This window comes from Trypanosoma brucei, chromosome 9, assembly GCF_000002445.2.
Source record: "Trypanosoma brucei brucei TREU927 chromosome 9, whole genome shotgun sequence".
In the NCBI taxonomy this organism is placed as follows: Eukaryota; Euglenozoa; class Kinetoplastea; order Trypanosomatida; family Trypanosomatidae; genus Trypanosoma; species Trypanosoma brucei.
The window spans coordinates 2578794-2601695 of record NC_007282.1 but is presented as its reverse complement, the minus strand read 5'-3'; the positions used below and the strand labels follow the sequence as shown (position 1 = coordinate 2601695).

Sequence of the window (22902 nt, the reverse complement as noted above, 5' to 3'; positions counted from 1 at the left end):
GGAAATACAGAATGTAACGGATAGATTCCCGACAGCGCAGCACAGCACAGAAGAAAATAATACTGAAGATACTAACGCAGTTTATTTTACTCAAAGATGGATAGATACTATTGTATATATGATGGGGGCGACTGAAATTTTAAATATGATGGCGGATTCTCCTTTTAAGATTGTTAAAAACAGGATGAATCAAAAATAATAGAATGACTGTGGTTTACATAGTTGAGTGTAAAATAAAGAGAATTAAAAGGAAATATGTATTTAGATCGTAAAAGTATATTAGACTTTGTTTAAAGTGGATATTAACTGAAATAGGAGTGCGAAGATCAGTACGTGCAGCTACAGGAAGTCAAAGGAACTGCAGTTTTTTACCAAATGAACATGTGGTGCATTCCGCTGCAATAACACGATGATATCCCAAACTGCACACCTTCACCAGCACAAGTCGAAAGCAAGGGATGATGTGAGAAAAGCAAGCAGTATTATTGACAACAGCGTTTATTTTTGAATCAAGACAGGTAACAGAAACCGTGCCAGCGGTAGGCAACAGGGAAGCGGCCCGACGGCTTTGCGAGCTAGCGGCAGCCGCAACAACTAGTTATAAACAGTCTACTGCGACGACAACTGAGTCAGAAGCATTCAACAAACTGCACGCTTTAAACCTCAGTACTGCGAACGCATCAGTTTTGCAGGTTTTTAAACACAAAGACGACAAGCAAAGTTGTCAGAATCAATCACCAGAGACTTTGAAGGAGACAAAACCGTAGCACAGCCTCTACACCAATTGGCCAGAAGGCGCAAAACCACTGGATAAGATAAAAGCAAATAATCACAACGACTTGAAGGCTGCAACTGCCAAGTTGACTGCGGCGCATAAAAGGAAATTTCTAACGGTGCTAGTACCAATACTAAGCAAATCACAGCTCACGCACAGTCGACTGAGGGCAGCGCAACAGACAATAAACGATGCCAAAACAAAAGGGCTAGCAGCAGCACTAGCCCGTGTGTGCGGCTCAAAATCAGGCGAAACTCAGCACACGTGCTGAAAAGGTGTCAGAGCCACGGTGGACTGGGCGGATAACGCTGAACCGACAGACTGTCTAATACAAAAAGTGTTTAAAAAGGGCATGGCGGACGGCGACACCAATGCACTGGCAAGTTCACCAACAGAAATATTAAAAGACGTCGTGAAATACGTCACAAGAGATGACACTAATTCTTACCTGGGGCATTCAAAAACTCGTGTGACGGCCAACAGAGAAACGGAAGGATGCTACAAATGGAACGGCAAACTTCCAGGACAAGTAACAAGTGACACGGACACGCCGTGGCTTAGCCAAATAACACCAGAGCTAGAGCTATTGACCACATAAACAGAAACGCGGCGCACCTACCTACAAAAGAAGCGACGAAGACGTTACTTTCCCGGTCGGCAGCCCTAGAAAACACGGTTTTTTGGTTCTACACTAAATTAAAGGGGCCAGAACAACGACAAGTCCTTCCGCAAAGCAACGAGTGTCTAAAGAACAAGCGTGCAAGGTTTCCAACATGAATAACTCGCCATGCAAACCACCATGAAAATGGGACGAAAGTGCAGCTTATAAAGAAAGAAATGCTTATTATATCCGAAAAGGCAAAAGAACAACAAGGTGCACAGGCGAAAGCTCAAGGAGGCGACAAAAACGAAGAGAAATGTTCAAAACATCGAACAGACAAAGGAACTTGCGAAAAGGACATCAGTTGTAAATCGAAAAGTAGCACTTGCAAAGATCCCAATTTTCCTGTAAATAAGAAGTTTTCTTTAATTGCTGCATATTTTATGAGCTTTCTGTTTTGAATTTCTTTTAAGGATTATTGTCAAAAATTTATTTGCTGAATTTTATAAAAATTATGAAATATCGCTGGTGACGTCGGCCACCTCATCGTAGTTCCAGGGTCTATTACTTCGTCCAGGATGAAGCCAAGTGCACGCATTATACATAGTTCAACAGGATTGGGGCTGGTAACAGGCTTTCAGCGACCAAAAAAGGAGAAAGTAGCAGCATCGGCACTCTGGAGTGAATAAATATATTAGATTGCTCCTTTGCATGTGCAGGCGTGCCTTAGTTGAGATACATCGGCTTCTACTACTTCTTAACGGAGATATGGAACAGGATCCCTGTCCCATGATTTGTGCATTCCAGTGGAATTCTGGGGGTTGCTCCAAGGTGAAGCGAATGGCCTTGAGAAGAAGCTCCACGAGGATATGGTATTTTTTTGTTTATTGCAGGAGACTCACTTGGCAGCAAAAGAATACTGCGCATTGAAAATTAGTGGATACAAACACATGGAAATGGCACGCTCTCCACATTTTTGCAATGTTTCCATTATAATCAAAGATGGCGTGGGAGTCATCCAATGTCCGTAGGACGGAAAGACAGCCGGAAAGAGTCTCGGCAACACTGATGTCCTCATCTGATACAACTTTAACTGTCAAATCAGCTTACTTCCCACAGAACAAAAATGTCACTAACTCCACGCTTGAAAGCCTTCAAAGTTGAACTGTATCACTAATAATAGGATTCGATACCAACGCACATCATAACTTATGGGACCCGCTTCGCCCCAATAATACAGCAGGAGAATGCATTGTAGACTGATGTATACAAAATGATATCAAAATTGCAAATGATGGAACACCAACGAGAAGAACGGCTCACATGGAAACCAGGTCGTCTCCCGACGTTACGATGTACAGAGACTGCGAAGTCACAAGATGGGAGATAAAACTCAGTCCAGATAGTCACCACTACCGGATAACCGTTCGAGGTGTGTACTGGGATTGGTGTAGAAATTATCGCCATTACAAAGCCACTAAAGGTGTTTTATGTTTGCAACAAAGCAAATTGACGGAAGTTTAGAAAAGTGTATAGTGTAACAATGGTGTAAAAATTAAGGAAATCAAGAAAGAATGTGGATCCTATGAATGAGGCTGTGGCTAAAGGCATTCGCACAGCAACAAAGAAAAAACACAGAAAGGTAAGGAAGAATCGCCACCGTTTTGGACACGAGAACTGACCGTATTGACACAACAATAAAAGAATATACAAGTTAAAAGCACAGAGAGGTTCCCTTATATACAAGAGAAGGAAGGTTCTCGCTGAAAAATCCCTACAACGGTGGAAGAAAAATGTGTCAAATATGTCAGTGACCGATACAAAAAGTTGGAATTTAGTTAAGTCCATTGACGCATCGAATCCACTGACATCTCCGGTTCTGGTAGTAAACGACCACATTTTAACATGTAGACAGCAAGTTAATAAACTAGCACAGATGTATCGAGAGAGGTCGACAAAAGCACCAGATGCTCTTCACATGAGTACACGTTAACGAGTGAGTGGAGAATTCGCACTAATAACGATTGCAAAACTTGAGACAGAACTGAAGGAACTCTCTTCAGGCACTTGCTCCGGTAAGGACAATATACATTGTGAATGGTTGAAGCAATTAGGACGCTGTAGCAAGAAACGTGTCCTCAAGCAATTCAACTGTAGCCTACAGAGAAACCGGGTGTCGGAGAAATGGAAGCATGGAGTTATCGTCCCACTACTCAAGAACAACAAACCTGCCAAGTGTATGTCATCATTCCGGCTCATCACGCTCAATAGCACTCTCTGTAAGCTAATAGAAAGGATTGTAGCGAGACGCATACGAGACACGGTAGAATGTAAGGCGCAACTACAGAAATCCGCTTTTCGTCCAGGGAGGTCTAAGTTAGAGGCCCTGATGGCACTCACAGACTTCGTGACACATAGAATAGCAGGAGAAACAGCTGCAGCGGTATTCACAGATTATGCGAGGGCATTTGACTCTGTGTATCACGGGTGCATAATGGATGCACTAAAAAGATATGAGATAGGCATGCACTTTATTGCATGGGTTGCAAATTTCCTTGAGGGACGGACTAAAGTAGTACGAATAAACAACATCCCTCTCAAAGAAAATATAACTCACGTGTGGTGTTCCACAATGTTCCGTGTTGGGGCTGTTGCTATTCATTATCGCAATGGACTCTCTCAGTGCGAAACTAAATGCCATGACAGTCCTTAAATACTGCTTCTTCGCAAACGGCCTCACGATAGTACGCTCTAAAACTGACCAGGAAGCTATTCGGCAGACGGTACAAACAGGGATGTATTGTATAGTGAGCTGGTTAGGAGAGGACTGTATGGATGTGTCTTCAGAAAAAGCGGAATACATGTTCTTTGTGGTGAGAGACCGCGACTCACTACACTTATTTCTAGGAGAGCGCAGATTAAATTAGACAAGAAACCACAGACTCCTTGGGGTGACAATGCAGCCAAACAAAGGACTGAGTAAGAAAAAATGCTCACACCCTGCAAACAGCAGCAACTATGAGATTAATGAAACTAAGGGCTGTTGCATCACCTGAATAGGGAGCGAGTAAAGAAAGTGTTAGAGCATTTTTTTTTAGCCTTAATCCAGGAAAAATTATGCTATGGTATTGCGGCATGGTGGTTCAATGCCTTTCAATCAGACAAAAAGCAGCTTGAACGAGTGCAAGCGCAGGAGGCACATGTTATTGCGGGTGTTCCAACGTAAGCGAGCAGGCATGTTGTCATAAAGGAGGCCCTCCTTCACCAGATAGATTATATTACTCATAGACGAGCAATATAATACTATTGAACAAGGAAGGCGAATAGTAAGGCATCATCCGACACAGTGGAAAGAATCTTCCCACCTAGTCATATGATATGCACGCTCCTGGAGAATGTGTCATACTTGTATGAGGAAGTAGACGAACCGGAGGAACCACACACGGCAAGCGCATTGCAACTGGCGAGGAGACCATACCTCAACACTACAGCACCAGATGGTCTCCATTCTGATGCCTCCGACAGCGAGAAAAGACACACAATTCAAAAGTTACGTAAACTCAAAGACTACAATTACCAAGTGTGGACAGATGGGTCAGTGATACTGGACGAACCCTCTGGTGCCGCCGCGATAATACATCCTTGACAAGGTAATGCGGTAAAAGTGAAAAAAGGAGCAGTCAGGTTAGCATGAAGCTACAGAGCCGAGTGTGTAGCCATGGATGCAGGACTTATGAAACTCAAAACAGTAATAAAGATCAACGAGAGCATAAAAACGAAAGTGGCAATATTTACAGACATGTTATCTTTATTAATGGCACTTAAAACGGATCCTACAGAAGTGACAGATACCATGCTACGACGCATTTAGGATCTGATCATACACTTCATGAAACTGAGAGTATCCATGTCGTTTCAGTTTGTGTTTTTGCATTGCGGTTTCCAGAGAAATGACAAAGTGGAAGACCTCGCAAACAAAATAAAGGCGGTACACTACACGCAAAAGCAACAGAAAACAAAAAAGAGGAAAGTAAGTACAGCATGAAGCTAAGACATGCGCAACAGCACATAAAAGAAGCAAATTACGCAGGTGGAGATTTTGCTCCATATTTAACTGAAAAAGGATAGAAAAAGCCAAAGATGGTGTAAACTGTATTTTTTGATCTTATAGTGGATCCAAACATCCAGCTGTAAATAAAAATGTTCAGAAACAAAAGAATATGGCAGAAGGGATTAGGTAAGTTTGATGTTATTTTGAAGTTTTTCTTGTCATTGGATATACTAACAGTCGAAGATATTCGTGGGTAACAATATGATGTTATCAAGAAAAATTTTAAGGAAAATGTTATTTTAAAATTTTTAAAGACATCAAAATAAAAATAAAAAAGCGAAAATTGTTAATGTGTAGTATTTATGTGCCGTTGTAAGAGGTTTATGAAGTAAAAAAATTTGTCATAAAACAACAACAGTTCCATGTGGGTATACTGGACAGACACTAAAAATTTTCAGAGAGCGATTAATTAATTTAAGCGTTATTTCTGACGCAAAACTAATGGTGCAAATCAATAAAGCAAATGCAGCTTTGTGGACTAAATTACTTAAACTTAAAAGGGAGCTTAAATACTGTCGCGTACAACTCAGGAAAAAACCAAAAGGCCACTCAAGTTCTTGAGAAACAAAAAGCATTATTTTTTATTTTGAGTCAAAAGCTGTCACGCATTTTTGAAGCTGATAGAGTAGAGAAAACACAATAAATTTAAATCTTTTTTCGATACAAATATAGGTCAATATGGATCGGAATTATAAACTGCAAACAATGTAGTGTAACTGCTTGCATTTTATATCGTCATAGCATAAAATACAGCAGTGGTACGTGCTCCTTTTTTTCAACCGTTGAGGACCAACAAATGATATCCAAAATCAACCTCGCACGCCACCTTTCGTTCTCTTGAAGCAAATTACTAGCACAAAAATGTCAAGAGGAAGAGAAAGCAATGATCAGAGCAAAAGAGAACTCTGTACGCTGTCGCCAGCTTAAACAGTGTTGGCTCTTATCACTCTGAAAAACTCCGAGGATACAACGGCTTTTCAGCGGTAGAATAGCAAACGCCGAAATTAATGACGCTGATAATGCTAACCAATAATGGTACAAGCACATGAGGGGAATTTAAATACCAGCTCAACCTGCAAGAAGAGGAGATGCAACCAGATAGAAAACCACAAACAGCCACAAAAAACAGACCATATCGGACAACAAGAACCAAAGAAGGAAAAAACAAAGCAGTTTTAACAACTAGCCTACAATCCACTATACCATGACACGTAGTGAATAGGCGAAGTTTTCAACCATACGCAAGGCACAACAGAGCCAGGTTCACAAATAAGTTCCCAAGGGAAGCAGAGCAGATAAGGGATCAACATGTACTCTGCATGGATTTTGAAAGCGAGTTTTGTGCACCAATGCAATCCATAGATGACCGAACAGCGCAGGCGGCACATGCACCATAACTTTAGCAGACACTTTCAGAGTCACTCGCGGAGACCGTTAAAAAAAACAGATATTTTAAATATAAAAAGAAGAAAAAGGTGAATTGTTGAATAAAGTGCTATCTCTCCCACCAGACCAAATGTTTTTTGCCGACGCAATATACGAATTATGGAAGCCATATTTCTTCCAATTTTTCGGATTTTAAAAACCTATACCGAGTGAGTGACAGCAGAGACCACAAGCAACCTTCACAACATAAGCGGCAGAACCCGGTTCAACTACCAAATAGCAACGACAATGCACGAAGCTTTTTAGCAACGACCATTACGGCGGCGCTGCTTTCTTTACGCCGCAGAGAAGTCACTCTGCAAGAGAAGGATGCGGCAGACTTCGGGCTGCACTGCACTTTCGTCAACATTCAGGGAGCAGGCGGGGAGCAGCCCACCGCAGTCGTCGACTTCACCGCTGACATCGAGAATCTAAACCAGATGAATATGTCAACCAGCAGCCAGGACTGACAAAGCTTATTCGAAGGCTGAGGGGCAAACAGTAAATGGGAAAACAAAACACAAAGAGGAAAACCTAAAAAAACTGGGTAACAAAGTGGAACAAATGGGTTGAGCAGAAACAAAACTAAACAAACCCGTAAACGGAAAGGCCTCGCTACAAAAAAATCCGAGACTAATCGAAAACTGGGCAAGAATAACTGCTGAAAAAAATTTAAATGACACGTTAAACGGCTTGCAACCACTTGGCAACACCTACACCAGGCTCAAACAAGAAATATCGACAGGGTTAAGCAAGGCCGAAAGGAAAAGATTTCAGAGGCGCTGTAGGGCGAAGGAGCAACTGACTTCAAAGCCGAGACGACCAAAACACTCTAGCAAGCAACTGCCTGGACCTCGGAGTCCGCGGAAAATGCAAGCATGTCAGTTTGGAACGACATTCTTTGGCACTTCTGGCTTTCTGCTGGTCGAAACAGCGACAAATACAAAAATACAGGAACTTCTGTAGGTTGGGGAAGCGCGCCGCTAGCAGCCGAAACAAAAGTAAAAGGCTGGCGCCACAGAGGCGAAAGCAGCAAACACACAGGGACAGTGATCATGTTAGTCATAGCAAGCCTAGAAGCCCGCGTGCAAACAGCAAAGGAGGGAAAGACAGTAGAACATTTACTAGGAGCCGAAGCTGCCACATTAAATAGCGGGGCGACCAGCAACTTATGCATAAAGTACACGAAATATTACGCGGCAACCAGAGAGATGTGGGGGTAAATAAACCATGGGCCTCAAAACTAGAAGAAGCAGCTAAAATACTAGACGAAATACCAGCGAAAACAGCGGAGGCGACAGCTCTAGGAGTGCAGATCAGCGGTCTAATCTCAGCAGCAAATCAGCATTATCAGACCGCAGAGCCGACAGTTATGGCACTACCAACAACAGCTAAATTTTTTTCTTGAATTTTCTTCGTGCCTTCGTGAGAGTTTCCCCCCACTGGCGCGGCCATCAGCCATCACCGTAGAGCCCTGAGATGCTATCGGTCTGGCGACTGTGGCAGAGTCTCCCTTTTTTTTTCGGCCTAATACACCCTCTATAATTTTTGTTGTAGCTCCGCAGTTGAACGGAATACAGCAGATGGGGCGAGAAGCCTCCCACTCCGGACTCTCCAAAAGATGTCAATTAGCAATCCTTTTGTTTTGATTTTTGTTATTCGTTTATTATTCTCTCCCCCTCTTTCTGTTCCTGTTGCTTGTTGACTGCATACCCTCTCTGTCTCTGAGGGTGTCTGGACTATTCCTGCGTCCGGTGCTTTTCCTGCTAGCTCCACACTCGGCAATAAGGGGGGAAGTTGCAGAAGGGAGAGTGGGTTGTATGACTGTTACCTTAGGTGAGGACTTCACCTGCGGCAGGTTCCGTTCAACCGCAATGAGAAACTGCGCCAGCCTTTTAGAGAAACATACATCCTGCACACACTCACCTTCTACCGCAAACCTGACACGTAACTCCTTCAAACCGGGGCAGCTCATCAAGTGCAGCGACGTTTCTTCGCAGTCGCCGCGTTGGCTGGTAACAGCGCGCTCTACCTTCATACCGTGCATCTTATTTTGATGTAGGGTGAGGCCAGTTTTGCTAGCACACTGCCTTCCGCATGTCGGGCACACCAACATGGATGTGTTTGTATGCGGGGAATCAGTGGCACAAAATTTTGTGCTTTTGCTGCATTTAAGCTCGACTCCCTCACCTTTGTGAAAAGCCTTACAATGTCGGATGAGGGAGTCCCTGCAACTGAGCACTTTTTGACACACACCACACTGCACCTCTCCTTTCCCAGTGGCGTCAACGTTTCCCTCACGGGCACGCTTACGAGGGAATTGCACCACCACTACGGTACCGTCCTCCGTCACTATGCTCTTATGTTTGAATTTCTTGTGTAGTGACAGGGAAGAGCGTGTACCGAAGCTCGCCTCGCACAGGTCACATTGAAACGGCAGCTTCCGTGTATCCTGAGAGACTGGCGCTGCTGGGGCTCTACCATCTCCTTGCACTGAGTCCTCGTTCTCTCGCCCCCTTTTCACGCGGCAACTACCGCTGCCTATACCATGTATTGTTCTAAGGTGGTGTAATAGTCGGCCTGGCACTGCGAATTTGGAGGCACAGATGGTACAATGAAGTACCTGCGGTCTCATCGGGACTCGTGTGCTCGATGGTAGAGGAACGATCGCCACCACTGGAGGGGGCTCCGGGGGGATATCCACTGCAGGTGTTGCATCGCCGTATTTGATCCTCCGGAGGGCATCAGCTCGCACAAAGCCATGTTTGTTTACCATGTGCGTTACAGTACTCGAGCGGCATTGGTATGTGGCATCACATTCCGTACATTTGGTCGGTTCGGAGGTTCTTTGAAGAGTGCGTGTCGCAACAGTTGGGGCTGTTTGTATTGTTGGTCCTATCGCTGCATGTTGCGGGTTACACCATCGGCACTGTGGAGGCACACTCGGGTTAATCTTTCGCAACATCCATCCATAGTGCCTTGAAGACCCAACCCGAAAGCGTGCCAGTGCCGTTTCTTCTTCCCTCGTCAGTTCTTCTTTATGCTTTGTTGGAAAGTGGTTGCCCGTGATACCAAACCTATGAGTGTTCTCATGGACTTCTTCCGACTTAAGCACTCGCTTCGCATAAGCAATGATGTCGGGGATCCATGTGTCTCGCAACTGTGGTAAATCAGCGGCCTTTTTGGCCATCTCATCACAAACTTCATTCCGTTTCACGCCACAATGGCCAAACACAAATTGAAGTCGGATACGTATCTTCCTTCTCTGAACTTGAAGCAGAAGCCTCCATAGTCGTCTTAGAATTGGGTCCGTTACGGCTAGGGGGCCTGTCCGCAGTGCTGTTAACATTGACAGCGAGTCAGAGAAGATGGACAACCTGCTAGGTGTGCTTCTGTATGCCGGAAGCCATTTCAGCAGCCGTTGCAGTTCTATCTCTAATGCTACGCATTCCGCTCTGTAACTGCATGAGAGTTCCCCTGCTCCGGTTTTAGGTGCACAAATAAGCGTATTGTTTCTATAGAGCAGGGCAGCTGCTCCGGACTTCTCACCGAGGGACACGGATCCATCAGTCCACAATTCGTAGTGCTCTCGCCGCGGTAGCTCCTTCCCCCTCCGTGAAAAATGCCGTTCAATCCACTTTTCGGAAGCCTCCCTTTTGACATCGTCAGGGTCATCAGCGCACACAGGCTTTATCTGCGTGTGAAATAGCGGTCGGCAGCTGTGGCGGAGCGTCGGTGTCTCTAGTGGGTGCTCGCGTGGCTCAATGCGGAGGTGTGGATAGGACCGCATGATGCGGGAATGTTGGGCTCTGACTGGGTGTTTGCTGTGGTATGCTTCTTCAGCACTGCGCCGCAAGCATCCGCCTCGTGACTCACACATCAGCATGAATTTCATGCTGTGCACAAGAGTGGCCGTCTTGAGTGGCAGGAGGTTTGCTTCCAGCAGAGAGTCCTCTTTGCGCGTCCCATGCGGTATGCCGGCTATGATGCGACTGGCTTTGTGTTGTGCTGATGCAAGGAGGTCACGACTTCGTTCCGAAGCGTCCCAGTACCATACCTTAATGCCATACATGGTGTGTGCCTGTACGAGTGCTAGATAAAAAGCTCTCAGCACTTGTCGTCTTGGCCCCCATGTAGAAGCTGAGATGGACACTATCTGCAGTAGTCGGAAGTCCATCTTGCGTCTCGTTTCGGCCGCATGTGTTGCCATCCCCTGCTGACACTGGAATGTTACTCCTAGAAGCTTCGGTATCCTGTCAGCTCCTATTCTTTCGCCGTCCAGTTGCAATGTAAGGGGGTGGCGCTCTATACACCCGAAGAGTGTGCACTTCGTTTTCGCTACGTTGACAGACATGAAGTACTCTTTTGACCACTGTAACACCACGTTGAGGCCGCATTGTAGTGCGTGGTTGATGACATCCCTCTCTGTGTGCCTCGCAAGTAGCGTCAGGTCGTCTGCAAAGAATCCGTGCTGCAGTAACGGCACTTCTGCAAGGCGTTGGCTCAACGAGTTCATGACAATAATGAACATGATTGGGCCAAGGACAGTTCCTTGTGGCACTCCTCGCTCAAATGTTCTGCTTCTGGAAAGCTTCTCCTTGAATCTCACTCTGCCAGTTCGGTTACTCAGAAATGATACGCACCACTTCACAATGTGGGGTGATACCTTCATTCTGTGCATTCCCCTCGCAATTTTGTCGTGGTCTACTGTATCGAATGCCTTCTCGTAGTCAACGAATACAGCACCCGTACGATATTGGTGCGTAGGGCGGCAGAGGGCAGCGCGGACGTGCAGGAGTTGTTCGAGCGTTGAGCATCCGGGGCGAAAGCCTGATTGCTGCGGCGTCAGCTGGGACTCAACAGTGTCTCTAAGCCTCGCGGCAATTATGCGTTCCATGACTTTGCAGAGACAGCTCGTGAGCGTCACAGTCCTGTAAGAATCGAGGTCCTCCGCCTTTTTTCCGGCCTTCAGGATGGGGATGATAACACCAGTCTTCCATGCACGCGGCACGACTCCCGTTCGTAGGCTCTCATTGAATAGCCTCAGAACAACATTCAGCGCTGTTCTACCGAGATGTTGTATTGCCTCGTTGTATAAGCAATCAGGTCCTGCTGCGGATCCGGTCGGAAGCAGTTTGATCGATCTCCATAGTTCAGCCATCGTGATGGGGCTGAACTCACTCGCTATCGTCTTTATTGGTGCCGGTGGGTGTGAGTCGGGGTGCCTTCTTGCACGGGACGAGTACAGTTTACTGAACCTCTCAGCTTGATGGTAGTCCGTGATGGCCGCGTTATCAACAAGTACAGCCAGTGTGGTTAGTGGTCGTGGCGCATATACCTTCTTGACAATGTGCCAACTGCAGCAGTCTGACACCGCAAGTCTGGAGCATAGCGTGCTCCATCTCTTCTTTGTGGTACGGTCCAGGATCTGCTTACGCGTGGCTACCAACTTTTCCCTTCGGTGGGAGGGTGCGCATCCAGCGATCTCTTCATCGATTTTCGCGAGCGCAGGTGTCCAATGTGGTGGCGTTGCTCTGCAGCCACGGGGGACGGAGACATTCGTCGCAGTGCGGATGGCGGAGCTCAATTTCTGTTCCAGAGTGTTGACATTCTTCTCTCTACCAATTTTCCTGCAGAGCTCGTCAACCTTGAGACGGAAATTCCTCCAGTTAGCTTTTAGCCATGCGTACATGGGCTTTCGAAGCCGCGGGCAACTCAGTGCATCTGTGTCGTCTCCAACGATAACGTCGAAAAATATGTTATGGTGATCGCTATCGGGAGAATACAGCGATGTCCACGTGTACACTGTGAAATTCCTTGACAGTGTCACATCAGGGGTGGACTCCCCGTGGTGGCGCGTGTACCTGGTGCACTCACCAGTGTTACATACCAGAAACTGGTTGTCAATGCACCACTGTGTGAGGGTTTCACCCTTGGTATTTGGTGGGCTCGCGCGATCCCATGCCAACGCGTGTGCGTTAGCGTCTGCACCGATGAGCTGGGCACCGTCAGTTGTCAGAAGCGTATCTAGGTCAGTTGCCGTGAAGGTGTGTTTTGGTGGGATGTATGCCGACGTGACAGTCAGCGCCGTTCCACGTGCAGGGTGAATTGTTGCATGCACTCGTTCAATGCGACCAACAACGGCCATACCGGTCTCGACTGGTAGGTCCTCCCTCATTAGTATTGATACACCACCTCCTTTGCAGTTACGAGCTATTCCGTGATGTTGGTAGCCAGCAACGCTAAAGAAAGCCGCCTCTCCAGGCGTCATCCTTGTCTCGCTCAACAGACAAAAGGCGATCCGCTCATCAACAAGGGTTTTGTGGAGTGCTAATCTCTTTCCTTGAGATAGCCCGGCGCAGTTCCACTGCATCCCGCGCAACGACGGGCCGGGATTCTCTTCCACATCACCGGACAGCAGCATCTTAGTGCGGATGATACTGCTGATGGCACGCTAGCCACGTGCCCAGGGACCGACAAATGAAAAACGGTGTCCCAGCAAGACGCTGCTGATCCCTGTGCTGTATGATGCCGTAGCCAGAGCACAGCAGTGTTCCCCATGAAAGGAACGCTGCTGGCTCTTGGCTTCACCCGATGATACGGGGTACTGGATCCTGGCACCACGTTGATGTGACCAGCATCACCAGGGAGGATACACGGAAGCTGCCGTTTCAATGTGACCTGTGCGAGGCGAGCTTCGGTACACGTTCTTCCCTGTCACTACACAAGAAATTCAAACATAAGAGCATAGTGACGGAGGACGGTACCGTAGTGGTGTTGCAATTCCCTCGTAAGCGTGCCCGTGGGGGAAATGTTGACGTCCCGGGGAAAGGCGAGGTGCAGTGTGGTGTGTGTCAAAAAGTGCTCAGTTGCAGGGACTCCCTCATCCGACACTGTAAGGCTTTCCACAAAGGTGAGGGAGTCGAGCTTAAATGCAGCAAAAGCACAAAATTGTGTGCCACTGATTCCCCGCATACAAACACATCCATGTTGGTGTGCCCGACATGCGGAAGGCAGTGTGCTAGCAAAACTGGCCTCACCCTACATCAAAAGAAGATGCACGGTATGAAGGTAGAGCGCGCTGTTACCATCCAACGCGGCGACTTCGAAGAAACGTCGCTGCACTTGATGAGCTGTCCCAGTTTGAAGGAGTTACGTGTCAGGTTTGCGGTGGAAGGTGTGTGTGTGTGTGTGTGTGCAGGATGTATGTTTCTCTAAAAGGCTGGCGCAGTTTCTCATTGCGGTTGAACGGAGCCGGCTGCAGGTGAAGTCCTCACCTAAGGTAACAGTTATACAACCCACTTTCCTTTCTGCAACTTCCCCCCTTATTGCCGAGTGTGGAGCTAGCAGGAAAAGCACCGGACGCAGGAATAGTCCATACACCCTCAGAGACAGAGGGGGTATGCAGTCAACAAGCAACAGGAACAGAAAGAGGGGGAGAGAATAATAAACGAATAACAAAAATCAAAACAAAAGGATTGCTAATTGACATCTTTTGGAGAGTCCGGAGTGGGAGGCTTTTCGCCCCATCTGCTGTATTCCGTTCAACTGCGGAGCTACAACAAAAATTATAGAGGGTGTATTAGGATGAATAAAAAAAGGGAGACTCTGCCACAGTCGCCAGACCGATAGCATCTCAGGGCTCTACGGTGATGGCTGATGGCCGCGCCAGTGGGGGGAAACTCCCACGAAGGCACGAAGAAAATTAAAATTAAAATTCTCATCTTTCCCTCCTTCTTTTTCTGATTGTTGTTTAGCTCCTTCCTTTTTTGCCTTCCTCGCTCAATGTGCACTTTTTCCACTTCTTGCCCTCCTTGTTAAAAATACACCCTTGACTCTCTAGTTTTTCACACTCTTCTTGCTTATCATTGCCTTTGGTATTGCACTCTTTTTCCTTGTCTTCTGCTGATTTTGGTTCTTGCTTTTTATTTACATTTCGTAGCTCGTCTAATGTGTTTTGCAGTTTTCTCTTGTTGGCATCCACATAGTAAAAATACAGACGAATTAGGAGGTCCACGTCGTTGATTTCGCCTAGGGTGGTTTCCTGCTTATCATCTGTCAGCTCTTTGGGTGTAGGCATGGCGTCTATGTTTTTGTGTAGGATCGCTAGGTATTTGTCGTTGGTCGTGAATACACTTTTGATTTTGTCGGGTATCTGGTTGTCTTCGGAAGTTTCACTGTCTTTTTTGCCTAGTAGTTGCCTTCTTGCTGCCCGCTTTAGTTGCTCAGATGTCTTTGCTGTCTCTAAAGTTTGCGGCATATCGGAGTTGAACATCTGCTGAACGTTCGTTTTGGCTTTTACTGCGTAATGCAGGTAAGGGTGTGTTGCCTGCTTAGTTTCTGTGTCAGCTAACACCTCGATTATTAGGCCTGTGTTGTCTATGGTTAGTAGTCCAGCAGCCATCTTTGGAGTGTGGCCCGCTACATTTGCGCCGTTGCCGCTGCCGCTTGTATCCGCGTCGTTTAACAGGAAGCCTGTGTTTGGCGAATTTATGCCGCATTTTTTGTTTCCGTTGACTAAGCTTCCGTGGGCTACGCCCGTTGAGAAACTACCCGTAAGGCCTGTTGGTCCAAGCAAAGTACCTTGTACCTGTCCTTTGTGTACCGGTTCCCATTTCAGTTTACATTTTTACATGTCTCCAGTCAGCGCGTTTCTCCCGCTTATTGGGTTGCCACCACCGTCGTTGTTGCTGAGACATCCGTCTGTGCCGTCTGAACCTTCTGCCATCAGGTTTATCCATTCACCTATTGCTCCTTGCAGTCGTCCTGCATCCCTAACCGCCGTTATTATCTGGCCTGGAGCAGCGCTGGTATAGTAATTGAACGCCTTTTCTGTTTCATGCGCGCCAAACGTCCATAGCATTCTTTCTTCGGGAGCCGTCGGCCTTGTCAAGTTTCCTTCGGCGTATATTTGCGCCTTTAGTAGGAATTTGAACTTGTTTAGGCCCTCCGTTGCCGCCGCCTCTAGGCTGGTTATCGCTTGAGACGGTATTGTCTCAGCTTCAACTGCGACATCGCAGAAGCTCGTCCAGTATTGCTTCTTTATGGCGTCTCCTGCTGCTGCGTTTGCGGAGTTGGCCAACGACACAGCGGCCAAAAGATAGATAAGGAGGTAGCGACCTTTATTAAGCATGTATGGTTCTTTCTTGCCTTGTTCTATTGCTTATGGTCATGTCAGGGGGTGTATTTTTGAAAGTTAAACTGCGTGACTTAGTTGCCACTATTGTGTCGCTTCTTTGCAAATTTCGCAGCAGCAATATTAGTCATGCGAATGCCTGTCCTGTGGTAGTGCACACTGGTCACCCTGAGTCGTTGGTGTTTGTTGAGTGGTTTATTTCCTGCTGATAGTCCACTGTTTTCTTTGGTGCCGTTGGGTTATTTATTTTAAAGCCTTTAGTAACTAGAATACTTAACATACATCCTTCTATGATTAGTAAGTAGATTACTTCAACTAACCTTTTTGGGAGTGTGACTATAAATTTTATCCATTAGTTCAAAAATCAATCACCACAATAGGCTGGTCATTCTATACCTCCCTATTGAATGTGGCTTCATTACATCTTTATCGCCATAAGCATGTCGAGCTTTTTTCCCCCTTTGGTCATGGCGAATGCATCAGCATTTGGCAACTATGAGTGGTAAAGAATCATGTCTCTGAGAATCAGCTCAGTTAATTGTTGAGTTGTTTTCCTTACATATGTTTGGTTACAATTAAAAGCTTGTCGCTAAATCTGCGCCACTACTAGGCTTCTTCTCGAAAGCCACTGAGGTATGGCGGATACAATCAAGCAGCTTAATTACCTTCATAAATTTATCAGTGTTTACTCTTCCGTTCAGCTGTGGATAATTTTTCTGCTCCTGCTAATCCAGAGTTAATATCTGCAACTTTTTGTATACGTCTAGTAGTGTTCAAATAAAATTTAACCGCTTCTTTTACCCACATAGTACCTGCTACTCCTGCTTCTCAATCACTGTCTCCACAATAGTGATACACACCCAAAACACAATTCCATAATAATTATTAAAATTACCATATTACTATGATTGTTTTTGTTTTGTTATTATTATCACGACTATAACCCCTAAAATTCATAAAAAATAAAAAATACAGATAATTTTAAAATAGTAAAAATTTCGTACCCTATCACTATATTACGTTACCCCTATGTGCTCCTTTCGTACAAATTTTCCTAATATATATATACATTTTAAAATTCTCGAAATTTCACTGAATTGCATATTCTCATCAAAAAGAGTTAAAATATATCAAATTATAGCAAGATTTAGCAATTTTTGAAATTTTTCTAAAAATAGTAAATGCTCATAAATTTTATAAGACTGTGCAACACTCTTTAGAATTCTAAAAATGCCACCAAACCCATATAGGCAGCATCACTCAATGTAAATTTATTATTTACAAGAATACTGGAATTTTTACAAGCATTATTTTTACATTTGCAGCAAGTAGCTTTCTCGCAGTCTCCTTGCTCCTTCCCTGCACATTTCTCCTCTTTCTTCCCATCTTTGCCTTCTTGGTTTTCTTCTTTTAGAGATTCTATTACTTCCTTTTTCAACTCACACTTTTCTCCCTCTTCTCCTTTTTCGTTAAAAGTACATCCCTTTCCTTTGGCCGAATTGCATTTAGCGGTGTCGTCTCCTGCTGAAATGCACTCGTCTACTTTTTTATCACTTACTTTTTGTTCTCCTTGCTTGGCTTCAGTGTTTATCATCTCGTTGGCTGCTAGCATATCGTGTAGTCTCCATGCACTTGCTGTGATCGATTTCATAGCGGCTGCACTTTCTTTCAACTCTGCAGTCGCTTGTCTGCCTCTTTGTAAGGCTTGCGCTGCTTGCAGCAAATTCTGAACCCATGGGATCCCAGCTATGCCGTGCCCTGACATCCGTTTCTTGTAGTCGACGCACGCGTTTGCCACGCCCGTTCCACCGTTGCAGTTAGCTGAAGTCCCGCCTCCGAGTATTGTCGTGGCATCGACGCCCGTGGCGTCCGCTCCAAGGTGTCTTTCGAGTGCCGAAATAGTTGCGGTGATTTGGGCGCCCGTTGGGACCTGCTGTTGCCCCTGCGCTTTGCATGTCGCTTTTACTGCACACCATGCTGTTAGCGCCTCTGCTGCCGTAGCACCGCTGGCGTAGTCTGTATTGCTGTTGCCGTTGTAGCATAGGTTTGATGCACCGGTTCCGCTGCAGGGGCATGCTACGTCCGACACTATCGATTTGCCCGCTGAGCTGCCGTCTGCCGTTGCGCATGCTTTGTCCCTCGTGTCGAATGCGGCTTGTGCGTCGTCTGCTGTATCGTTTGCGCCGTTGCGGGCTGCTTTCAGGAACGTGTTGGCATCGATCACTGCTTGGTTTACGTCGCTGTTGGCCTTGTCATATTTGTCTGATACTGTTTTGGCTTCTTGTTGTAGGGGCATAATCCTGTCGTTTATGACCGCTGTTAGCTTCGTTTCGCTGTAACGTTTTAGCTGTTTGTGTGTGGGTGTGCCAGGTTTTGCTCTTAAGAGTTCGCTTTTTTTCTTGGCCCAGGCAATTGGTGTTGAGAACTCGCCGTGCGTTGCGTTTGTGAAATTTTTGCCCTGTAAAGTTACCATTTGCAAGTCGTTTAGTTCTTCTGTTAAAGGCTTTTGCGGTAGATCGCTGAACACCTCTTTTGTTACTTGTTTCAAAGTAATCCTGTAGGTTTCGAAAAAAAACTGAAAAGGCCCGAGCATTAGTGTTCACTGATCTGGCTGTCGGAAGCGTTAAAAAAAGCTACTACAGCCGCTGATACCATGTTTTGCCTGTTCTTGACCTTTTTGTGTACAATCGGAAACAGATTAATTGTTATCTTTAATGTTACGAACAGCTACTGAGCGCTGCTTAGATCATAGATTTACCGGTGATTCTTCTATACAGTTTCTCAGTAGACTTAAATCATCACAGTTTTATGGAAGCCATATATGCAAGTTGTGACGAAGGTGTTTGAAAACCACAGAAACGTTTAGTAACCGATAGATATGGCAGCTTAAATTTTATTTTTCAACAAGTTTGTGATGTAATTAAAAAATGTACAATGAATACCCAAAATTTGTAATAAGATCAAACTCAGAAGCATAATGCGTTTTATTTCACTTTCGTTTTTTATGGTACATTTTACAATGTTAGGTTTTTTGAATCTTCCTGAAACAAATGCAAAAAACAAAATATTGACTTGTTAGAAAATAACAAATAACGCTATTTTCAATTGATTTCATATAAATGGAGATAAACGACGTACGCATCACTTTTAAAAAATTAAAAAATTAGCAACGTATTGTAAAAAAAAGTGAAAAAAAGAAAAAACAAAAAACAATTAAATAAAAAAATAAAAAAATAAAAAAAACAGTTAGAGGAAAATTAACCCTAGCCCAAATAACCATACCCCTAAGACTGATTCTGAGCAAGGAAAACCCTCCATAACCTCCTTCTTACCTTTTTTTTGCTAGACAAAAAACAGAAAAAAAGAGAAAAATATTTAGAAACAAAAAAATTTACACGCGCAGGAAGCCAACAATAACAATTTCTCGGTCGATTTTAGGTGTTAAAATATATCACAGTAGCAATAATTCTTTAAGAAAGTTGAGGGGGAAAATTTGTTTAGAAAAGCAAAAATGCAAGCAATAGATGGTCCTTGGTAATAAGAAACGAATTGCTTTCTGTGGTGTTTGTGTTTGTTTTTCCATCATCCCCTGCTTTCACTTCCTCTTCTCCACTTTTGGGTTTGCACTTTCCCTCTTTTTTATCCCATTGACAATCGCCTTCGCATTTGTCCTTTTCTTTTTCATCGCAGCTATACTCGTTCTTCTTTGGTGTACTTTTTTCGCTTGCTGCGTTTTTTTTCGTTGCGGCCAACATATTGTGTGTTGTTGAGGCGGCCAGTTGAGTGAAGTCTGTTACAGCATTTAAGGCCTCAGTTTTGTGCTCGCTACTGCTTTCCGCCGTCGTCTTTGTCAACTCTAAAGCCTTATTGAGTTTTTCAGCGTTGTCACTTTGGTCGGTTGCGTATAGTTTTTTTTGAGTTCGTTTATTTGCTATGTGTAGTCTCCTATTTTGCTCCGTTTTTCGCCGGGTTTTAGTATTTGAAGTAGGGCTTGATCCGTCTCCGCGTCGTTAATGAGTTGCGCTGGGTCAATATCGCTTGCTTTAAATGTTAGCGTCGCTGCTGCAGCTTCTGCTGTGTGCAGGGTGGCTAGCAATTCCTCTACTGTTTTTTGCGGAGGCATCAGGCCGGCTGCTCTTGCTGGCGCTGCTTTGTACGCCTTTTCTGACGGTGATGCTGGCTGGTAGTTTGCTTGTAATGGCTTTGTCAGCTTGCCTGGCGTTAGCAGAAGGTTGCCTGTGTTGGTTTGTGCGTCAAGCTGACACTGTAGAGCCGGGGTTGTGCTTGAGTGTCCGCAGATTCGTGGCCCGTTACCGTTTTGGCCTGCCTGTATGTCGTCTGCCGCTGCTAGGTGTATAACCGTTATTGGATAGGTGCTGTGTACTAGTGTTTTCGGCTGCTTGGGACCTGATGTGCTTGGAGATGGCTCAGTGCACTCCGGATGTTTTCCGCTGAGATCTTTCAGCTTTATTTGCATACCGGCGGCGCCTATCCAAGTTGCTGCCACGGCCGCGTTTTTTCCGTTTATTTCCCTTGCGCCTGCCTCGGCTACCATTTGTTGCACTCCTGCCAGTTCTGTTAGGGCTCTAGATGCTTCTAGAATCGTCGTCTGGGATTGCTGTAGATTGTTTGAAGCTGCTTGTAAATTTGCTGCGGCGGCTGGCAGCAGTAGCATGAGTTTCTGGGTTCCAGTTAGTACTTCGGTGCTGGCTGCTGCATAGAGCTGCAAAAACTTTGGCAAAGCCGCAGCGATCTGGTCAGCTTGTGTCTTGACTGCTCCTTCCAACTTTGTAGCCATGGCTTTGAGCTGTGCCTTCGCTTGGCAGGCTGTTTTAGGGGTGTCTGTTGCGTCATGGATTGATCCTTGAGCGCTTATGGCTGTTGCGAGTAGAAGATGTATGCATACATGTACGATCTTCATTCCTATTTTTTGCTAGTTCGTATACAATAAGTTTCATGTGGCGTCACTGTACGGGTTTTCTGTTGGGGTTGGCTTGCGGAACAGCTGTCTATACAGCTGTTGACAGTGGGCGTTCGATGGTGGCCTGCGCTCTGGTGTTATACATAATTGTGCATTTTTTTCGGGGATTTTATAGACTTTCCACTACAAACATTTTTTTTAAAAACTGCTTATAATAGACTGCATCGGATGTTATACCTGGTTATGCTAAATATGACATTGTTTTACACGCTGCTTACGTCCGGTCCTACCAGGAAATCTGCTTGCATGACATTTCCACGAAGCCAATTGGATCGTTAAGGATGACGCTGCAGGTTGTAGTAGTTTGTGCGCTTCGAATTGTTTGACCATGTCAGAATATCCCATGCTTACTCCGGGGTTTCCACTGTAATGCTTTTTCTGGCCTCAATGAACGAGCTTTGTAATTGTGTCTCCTAGCATTGGTTTGGTTACGAGCTGCTCTGGCTCATTTGTTTTGAGTTGGATAATATTTAGGTTGTTTGCTGGCATGATCGGAAGTTTTTCTTTGTCTTCTTTTGACTTCTCATGCTATATCCCTTTTTGAACTCTCCTACAAATTCAGGGCGAACATAGATGCTTGCCTTGCTGCTCTTTCAACTAAAAATATCGGCAGTTTTATGTTAAATAATAAGTTTCGGTAACTCTTTTACTGCGCCCAGTGGATTTCAAGCACATCCTAGACGCTTCTCTCAGTTCCATTCCCTTCACTACCATTGTTCTCTCTTAAACATGACAATACAGAAAGCTTTAATTTGAGTAAATGTTTATGCAAAGTGTCAGCTATTTGTTTGTATATGTTTTTTAATTTAGATTCAATTATACTGCTGTTAGTAAATTCGTACATAATCTTTTAAATTTACCCTTTGAGGTTTTAAAAAATATTTACATGCTTATATCCAAAAAGCATCGAAAACATTGTCTTCTCTTAATAAGTTTTACAATTTATATGGGTATAGGGGCTGCTAATGCTGTCTAGTCCTACACTATCTTGTGATGTAATAACAGTTTCAGTTCTGTCTTTTTTGATTCCGATGCGTGCTTCCGGTTTCTGCTACTCTCTCTAAATTTGATGCTACTATTATCGCTTTAGAAAGTTTCCTCACTCATCAGCCGCTTTCCTTATTGCTGAATATCCAATTTTTTACTTTTTATGAGTGAAGTACTTTTAGATCGCTCCTACAGCTGTAGTCGGCTGCATTCTCTATATTAGATTGCTTTTTATTCATAACAGTGCTTTGAGCGAAAAAAATGTATTATTCAAATAGTTTTTAAAAACATTTTGGCGATGGTGGTTTTAGCCAGTTCCAACTTTCACTCCTCCTTTGTATTTTCTTCGGTAACACCTTTGGCCTGTCCACTTGACTCTTTACTTTTCTACACTTTCCCATTTATCACCTCCTTGTGTATGATGGCACCCATAGTTATGTTTTTTTTGAGCATGTACATATTTCGCCCCCTCTATACTTTTCCTTTAACAATATTTCTAGTTCTCTCCCACTTACTTCCACGCACTCACTCCTCAGTTGCAGTTCGTTTAATTTCTACTCTTTTGCATTTACTGTGATAAAGGTACACTACTCTTATTTTAATATTAGTATATGCACACTCATAACACTCTCATTTCATTTTTATTATTATTATTGAAATTACTATTATATCAAATTAAATAAACAAAATCTAGAATTTTCATAATACCACTAGTTTTTTAATAAAAATCCATATAATATTTTACACCATTATCCCGCTTTCATACAAAATTTTTCATGTTTTTATATTTTTCAAAAATTACAGATTTCTCAAAAGTCTTATAATAGTGTTAAAATATATAAAATTTTAGTAAATTCTATAATTTTATAAATGGAGAAAAAACCTT

The 22902-nt window shown here is 44.5% G+C and overlaps 2 protein-coding genes and 4 pseudogenes across 2 annotated transcripts, besides 15 other annotated features; 2 read left to right on the top strand and 4 right to left on the bottom strand.

The window, feature by feature from the left end:
• Positions 1-458: 458 nt before the first annotated feature.
• Positions 459-1837, top strand: Tb09.v2.0240 (annotated as a pseudogene).
• A 1027-nt stretch (positions 1838-2864) lies between these two features.
• On the bottom strand, positions 2865-3275 carry Tb09.244.1630 (hypothetical protein, unlikely; the record flags this gene model as incomplete). Its single annotated transcript, XM_822653.1, has 1 exon — positions 2865-3275. The coding sequence occupies one exon, from the start codon at positions 3273-3275 to the stop codon at positions 2865-2867; it is 411 nt and encodes a 136-aa protein (XP_827746.1).
• A 94-nt stretch (positions 3276-3369) lies between these two features.
• Positions 3370-4089: a repeat region.
• A 1632-nt stretch (positions 4090-5721) lies between these two features.
• Positions 5722-5763: a sequence feature (AT_rich).
• Positions 5764-7790: 2027 nt separating this feature from the next.
• Tb09.244.1650 (hypothetical protein) lies at positions 7791-8135 on the top strand (the record flags this gene model as incomplete). Its single annotated transcript, XM_822652.1, has 1 exon — positions 7791-8135. One exon carries the CDS (start codon positions 7791-7793, stop codon positions 8133-8135), a length of 345 nt encoding a protein of 114 aa, XP_827745.1.
• Positions 8136-8319: 184 nt separating this feature from the next.
• Positions 8320-8562: a repeat region.
• Positions 8320-13562: a repeat region.
• Positions 8579-14647: a repeat region.
• Positions 13313-13562: a repeat region.
• Positions 13563-14619: a repeat region.
• Positions 14090-14110: a microsatellite.
• Positions 14376-14619: a repeat region.
• Positions 14648-14665: 18 nt separating the features above from the next.
• Positions 14666-16045, bottom strand: Tb09.244.1680 (annotated as a pseudogene).
• Positions 16046-16923: 878 nt separating this feature from the next.
• Positions 16924-16989: a microsatellite.
• A 6-nt stretch (positions 16990-16995) lies between these two features.
• Positions 16996-17047: a sequence feature (AT_rich).
• Positions 17048-17264: 217 nt separating this feature from the next.
• Positions 17265-18703, bottom strand: Tb09.244.1690 (annotated as a pseudogene).
• A 490-nt stretch (positions 18704-19193) lies between these two features.
• Positions 19194-19214: a sequence feature (AT_rich).
• Positions 19215-19226: 12 nt separating this feature from the next.
• Positions 19227-19291: a sequence feature (T-rich).
• A 198-nt stretch (positions 19292-19489) lies between these two features.
• Positions 19490-20969, bottom strand: Tb09.244.1700 (annotated as a pseudogene).
• A 1684-nt stretch (positions 20970-22653) lies between these two features.
• Positions 22654-22700: a sequence feature (AT_rich).
• Positions 22701-22845: 145 nt separating this feature from the next.
• Positions 22846-22888: a sequence feature (AT_rich).
• Positions 22889-22902: the final 14 nt, after the last annotated feature.